Here is a 7,069-nt window from a genome sequence, read left to right as displayed (position 1 = left end):
CTTAACAAACGCGTTTTAAAACCGTAAGGCTGACGACAATACATAATGGGCCAAAGCAGACGATGTTTGTAAGCAGTGGGCTTGAGTTGTTACAAATGATATTAGAGTCAGACACCAAACGATGTGCTAGCGAGAACATTGGGCCCCTAAGGGGTGGATTGTGAGATTCTACATCGGTTGGAGACGGGAAAAAAACTTTCTTTATAAGCATGTAAAAATCTCTCCCTAAAGACGCATTTTAAAATCATTAGGCTGACAACTATACGTAACGAACCAAAGTAGACACTATTTACTTTGCTAGCCGTAGGTTTGGGTTGTTACAATAACCCTCGATTACTTTAAAGGTGAGATCCGATTTCTCTCAATCAACGGGAGAAGTCTGTACTGTCATTCGTTTGAGATAGTCAAAACCTTTACGAATAAATGTGTACTCTGTTTACCTTGAACTACAACTTGGAACAAGTTCTTCCTTGGGGAAAGAGTACTTTTAGGGTGGTGTTTTGTGTGGTAATGTTTCATAGGAGAGTGGTGGCGATACTCATCTGTTTAGAGGTATGTCATCTGTCTAGAAACTCTGGACGTTTTTCATTCACTTTTCCAATCCGTGTACTTTTCTGATTTGGTACTTCATGTGTGCTGTTTCTTGTTTTATTCAATATATTTCATGTCGAGGTGTTCGATTAATGGTTATCGTGCAAATTCTAAATGATGTACTTAACAAGAAACTTAGTTCTTAGATCTTACGTCGGCGTGGGAGAGGGGAACAAAACATTCTTTGTAAAGGTGTGGAAACTTCTCTCTAACATACACATTTTAAAATTATGGCGACGGCGATGTGTAACAAGCCAAAACGGATAATATTTGCTAGCGGTGGACTTAGGCTGTTACAAATGGTATAAGAACTAGACATCGTGCAATATGCCAACGAGGACACTGGGCCCTAAAGGGGGTGAATTGTGAGATCTCACATTAGTTGGAGAGGGGAACAAAGTATTTGTTATAAGAGTGAAAATTTCTCCCTAGTAGACACGTTTTAAAACCGTGAGGCTGACAACATACATAACAGACTAAAGTAAACAATATATGCTAATAGTGGGTTTGAGCTGTTACAGAAAGAGTGTTGGAGTGATGGAGAGTCATCCGTACGAATTCGTTCGAACTCCCAAAGGGATTAAATCAGTATCTGGGGATATTCAGTTTGCATTTGAATGGTCATCCAATGATCCTAGTTCTCTGTCGAGGCAAGTTAGTCTGTTGATAACGAAGAATTCTAGGTTGACTGGTGGTCAGGCTCATACAATAAAACCATGATTAATGTTGCCATATGGGACATGAAATCTTCTGTTACTCTTTAGAACTGGTTGTGATTAGATAATCTCATTTTTTTTTTCAGAAGTTCTGTTAGAGGCTTATAGATTAAATTAGTTAAGTTCAGGAGATTGTCGCAACAATTCGTTTCTTAGTTTCTTAGTCTTAAATCTATCGTATCTTTATCTAGTGGTATAGAGTTAAAGGTCCACATCATCTGGATAATCAATTCGGTTATTGTGGTCAGACTCTATTATAGATTTTTTACCACATTCTCTATAGAGCCCTCTTATTTCTTCCTTCTCCGAGCTCGAGTAATGAAAGAAGGAATCGAAAATAAAGTATCAGCAACAACAGGTTTTATTACGGGACAGTTCATGATGTTCATATCGATCTATTATATGCTTATGGGTAAACCTCATACTAGGTCTGTCGTATTTTTGGAACCATCACAAAAAAACTTTTTGATTACGAATTTACTACCAGAAAGACTAAAGAGTTTGTTATTCCTGGAACATCTGCACTAGAACGAAGTTTAATGGGTTCCTCAAATGACAGAGAGTGATAAATCTCAAGTGAAAATGATACACAGCTAATCTCAAAGTAAGCAGTGATGTATCTTGATTCCTAAAACAAGGACTAACCATACAATTGCTTTCTAACTAGAACAAGCACTGGCCACGTGCTGATGTCAATCAGGGATTAGGCGGCTGTTAAGTGCAGCTTCAAAGCGACTGCAAGACCCAGCTCTCATCTCTGTACTCATATCATTCTCCGGTGCTGGGTAGTAATCCAACCTTAGTTGGACATCTCGTAGATACGGAATATTAAGCAGAAAATTCATGAAGTGTTCATAAGCTGTTCCGTGTATAAATAGCTTCCTCAGAGTGAGGCACTCTGCTAATAGCCCTGCAGCTGGATGAGATAGGCTCCTCTGGTTGAAACTCCTGTCCTGTGGTGGCCAATAATCAAGCTCTGTAAGTCCTAGGCTACCTATACCATTTAGAAAGAACCTCTCCCACAAGGTGAGATCCATCTGGCCTGATGGGCAGGTTAGCGCATAGCCTATTGTGTCACTACAATCCAACTTCATCTTCGTTAGCTGAGGGTATTGTCCAAGGATGTTTAACCCAAATGTATCCATTGGTTTGTGCCGTCCCCGACAGTCCCCTTCCACTTTGATCTGAATCTCTTGCAGAACTGGGCAGTCATCTAAACCAGCTGACTGCAATGGACTCAGGAAATCACCCACTCCAATCCATAGAGACAGATACTCCAAACGATCCCATCTCTTCCATAATTCACTACCATTGCTCTCCATGGAGAAGGAACAATCAGGGTCAATGGAGTGCTTGGATCTCTTCCTCTTCCTTGAATATCCGCCATTGTTTTCCCCCTCAAAGAGACTATAAGTGGAACAACTGGTAAGTTCATCAACTTCGTCGAGGTTGAAGTTCCCAAGTTCACAATCTTCTCCAGAGCCTTCCCATACACAATCGACATGAACACGACGAATCCGATCTTGAATTGGCTCTAGAGCTCGGAAAGAAGCTATGGTATGAAGATTATCACAGCATGAAATTTTGACGTCCACGAGAGTTCTCTTGAGCAAACTCACCATTGTCCTCAAACCCTTCATTGTAATTTTCTTACATCCCTCCACTTCGAACTTGGATAACCTCACACATCCCCTACCAATTTCTATCAAACCCATATCAGTTAAATCCGCACAATTCTTGATCGACAGCGATTCAAGCCCTTGACAAAGTGCAATCCCATCGAGCCGTGAACCCACCGCCATGCAGATTCCATGAAACTGCCCAAGCTTAAGACTCCTCAATTTCCGGCATCTAGTGTTCAGAACCTCTAGTGCCGGTCCGCTATCCCGGACATTCTTAGCAACATCCAGAAGCAAGTCCTCTAGCAATGGCAATCCGGAGAATAGCTCAATTAGAGCAGCTGTGCTAATTCTAGCGTCTTCTGGCGTGAAACCATCGGCGGAGGGGTCTCCTCGGACACTCGCCATTGTCGAAGTATCCGCAAGGTGAAGAAGGCTAAGTCTTGGACAATTAGTAGCTATAGCGGACAGAGTTTCATCTCCTACAAACCCAAAATACCTGGGATCAAACGTGCACGCCATGAGAAGCTGGCTGAGGTTGGGGCAAGCCTCGGTAATGGTTAGTATATCCGTCGATTTGAAACCATCAGTGAACGACGTTGTCATCAAATTTAGCTTCGAAATTGATTTAGCTGTCAGAGGATTGGCTAGAAGAACCGGCGGAATGTCCTCAATCCAGTAGTAGAATTCCGATAAATCCAGTGTGGATAGAGATCGACAATGTTCGAAAATAGGGGCAAGGTCCTCCCCAGGGGCGGATTGCGGCCGTTGATGCCACCGAACCAGCTTAACGTGGCGCAATCCTGGCCATTGACGAGCGAGAATCTGAAGGGTAGTTGAGGATCGCACATAGACGGTGAGAGACGTGACTAATGGAAAGAGGCCGCGGAGGCGGTGAGCGAGAAGATGGGGATCAGGCAACGAGCAGAGGAACACGTGTCCCCACGGCGAGACAAGCGAGAGGTCCAGGTGGGTTACAGATCTGAAGCACGTCGGGATCCCGTAGAGGTCTTGAGCGTTCCCCCTCAGTGAGAGAGAAAAGCGCGTGGCCCTCTCCAAAGACAAGAATTTCCGGCATACAAGAGACAGCGAGTTCCTCGTCCGGGTGTCGGAGACCATCGCCAGTATGTTCGACAGGAGAACGTCCGGCAAGTCATTTATCGAAGTTCCGACCATTTCAGCCGACGGCGTTTCCCGGTCGTGTGCTCGTTAATCAAAGCATCCCTCTTTGATTGCTTGACTTTCTTCTTTCCTGGCGATTTTCCGCGCCTTCTCCTCCTTTTCTTTTCTCAGCTTCGTTTGGGAGGGAGAGATACAGTTGTCGAAACCGGTGGATTTGTCTTGCAAGGGAGAGCCACGTGAATACGATGTATCTGGATCAGGGAGTGGCTCTTCACGATCTTCCCTGGCGCGTGAGTTAACTAACGAGGGTAAATTCGTCCAATTGGACCATTTTTATCTTGTGTGACTCCCCCTGTATCCTGATATGGATGAGACCTCCCTGTCACCAACTCTCCCGAATCTGACCTTCAAGCTTTGCAAGGAGATAATTGTTTAAATTTTTATTTTATTTTATTTTGAAAATTTCATTTCTTCTTTATTCAATTCACATCTTCTTAAATTTTTTTCACAAGGATTCTCGATATGTAGGAATCACGGCTCGTATGATATTGTCTACTTTGAACATAAGCTCTCCTGACTTTGCTTTGGGCTTTTCTAAAATGCCTCGTACCATTGGAGATTTATTTTCTTAGTTATAAACCTATAATCATTGTCTAAATTAGTCAATTTAGGACTCTCTCCCACCAATTTTCAACGTCTTACATTTCCTAATTGTCTACTTTAAGCATAAGTTTTTGTGGCTTTGCTTTGGCCTTTCCCAAAATGACTCTACCAATGGAAGTTTATTTTCTTCCTTATAAACCCATAATCATTCTCTAAATTAGTCAATTAGGGACTCTCTCCTTTAGGAAGGTAAAGAAACTTTTGGATATGGTCTTAACGTACCACACTCTCAAGAATGCGAAAGCACTACCGTAGAAAAACCTTATTATGACTTTTTATTTGGAATATCTTAAAAGAAAGAAATTAGAGAATATTTGTAGAAATGACGGACTTATACGATACTTTTTGACAATTTTGTTTATCAAGCTCTGTAAACTCTTAGTTTTCGTTTCCCTTGTGATGGACCGAGAAGAGGAGGTACATGTCAAGTATCCGCTTGGGATTATGTCTTCTTAGAGCTATTTTGGATCTCTAGTATTTTTATTTTTTATAACTATACCTCTCTCGTTCAAATGGTCTCTTATAAATTTTTTTTTAAAAAAAATCTCATTTTAATGATGAAATTGGAATTAAATAGTTAGATTGTCTTGAAGAGTAATCTGTTAGACTTGAAAGCAGATCTTTTTTTAAGTCCATTTTGAATTATGCCTGCTGCCGTCAACTCCCTATCAACTCTAACTTAAATTCCACCACTCAGTCAGGATCGCCTGTTTTTGTTAGTGCCTAAACATATATACCTTTTGTATTGCACTTTCAATTTCTCATTTATTGAATCCTACAGTTACTTCCAATTACTACTTTTGAATTTCATACCTTTTTTCTATTCCTTTTTACTGCTTGATTTCATTTGGGGCTCATTTGCAGAATTATGATGATTGCTAGTTTGCTATTGCCTTATGGGATTTGGATTGTTCACCTTGGAATTGCCCAATTGTATGGAGAAGGCAACAGACAGCAAGCATCCAATACAAAAATAACAAGGGCTGCTACCTGGTAACGTTTACTTGTTTACTTGTTTACTTGCGAAAATGAGGAAACTATTGAGAATTGTTGCGAGAGGAGTCCTACATCGGCTAGCTAAGTAAGGAGTTAGGGGTTGATCATGAATTTATAAGTAAGAATATATCTCCATTGGTACGAGACATTTTTGGGAAACCAAAAACAAAATTACGAGAGCTTATGTCCAAAGTGGACGATATCATACCATTGTGGAGAGTCATAATTTTTAACATAGTATCAGTGTCATATCCTTAACTTAGCAATGTCAATAGAATCCTCAAATATCGAACAAAAAAGTTGTGCACCTCTAGTCAAAAGTGACTCAAGTGTCGAACAAATGACGTATTTTGTTCGAGCACTCCTGAAAAGGAGTCGAGCCTCGATTATGGAGAGACTATCCGAGGGTTCCATAGGCCTCAGGGGAGGCTCTATGGTGTACTTTGTTCAGGGGAGAATTGTTGGGAGAGGACACATTGACTAATTAAGGGGTTGATTATGAGTTTATAAGTAACAATTACATCTCCATCCGTACAAGGCCTTCTAGAAGAAAAAAAAAAAAAAAATCTTATACTTAAAGTAGATAATATCAAATCATCTTCTACTAAAATAACCAACGCGAGATTCAATTCCAATAATCCTTAACATCCTCTTTTGCTCTCGAATAGCCTCCCAATAATTTGAAGTATCTAGTGTTGGATATTTATTTAGCTTGATGTGTATGTTGATAAATATCTAGGGTCAATTCCAAATATACTCATAACTCTGGACCTTTGTTCTAAATAAATTGATCAGTTTCTCATGTATTATTTTTATTTAAACTTTTTTTGAAATAAAAAAATTCTCTCTTTAATATTTGGCCAATTTGTGAATCTTTGTTCGATTTCGTGGCTAGTTGCGACAGTATTCAGTTGCCAACGAATTCAAAAGTTTTAAATACATATATGATAGATGGAAGTCATGAAATTTGGATCCATAATGTTTTTCTTCGTCTCTTTGCCCATGATGGTTGCAATCAAATCATTCTTACATAATTTTGATTGATTTATTTCTAAATTTATCACCTCTGTTCATCCCTCTCTCCTCCCATCCCCCACCATTTCTTTCTCTAATGCTTGTGTCATTCGGGACCATCTATCTTCCATTTGGTCTCACGAACAAATTGAATGATTGTTTGTACTTAGCGACGAAGTAGGAAGGAAACGGTTCTTTTTGGAATTCTCCTCAAGGTTTTAAAATGTGTTTGATAGGATGAGGTTTCCACACCCTTGTTTCGTTCCCCTCTCCAACTGATATGAAATTTCACAATCCACCTCCCTTGGGGGCTAGCGTTCTCACTGGCACACTGCCCTATGTTTGGCT

The 7,069-nt window shown here is 40.4% G+C and overlaps 1 protein-coding gene across 1 annotated transcript; it reads right to left on the bottom strand.

Annotated features, from left to right (window-relative positions):
* Positions 1–1,807: 1,807 nt before the first annotated feature.
* Positions 1,808–4,246, bottom strand: LOC111793182 (F-box protein MAX2 homolog A). Its single transcript, XM_023674956.2, has one exon. It carries the CDS (start codon positions 4,100–4,102, stop codon positions 2,000–2,002), a length of 2,103 nt encoding a protein of 700 aa, XP_023530724.2. The 5' UTR covers positions 4,103–4,246; the 3' UTR covers positions 1,808–1,999.
* Positions 4,247–7,069: the final 2,823 nt, after the last annotated feature.

The sequence above is a fragment of the Cucurbita pepo genome, chromosome 4 (genome assembly GCF_057944985.1).
Source record: "Cucurbita pepo subsp. pepo isolate OVF chromosome 4, ASM5794498v1, whole genome shotgun sequence".
NCBI lineage: Eukaryota > Viridiplantae > Streptophyta > Magnoliopsida > Cucurbitales > Cucurbitaceae > Cucurbita > Cucurbita pepo.
Note: the sequence above shows the minus strand (reverse complement) of the source record. Positions and strands in the feature narration are given on the sequence as shown.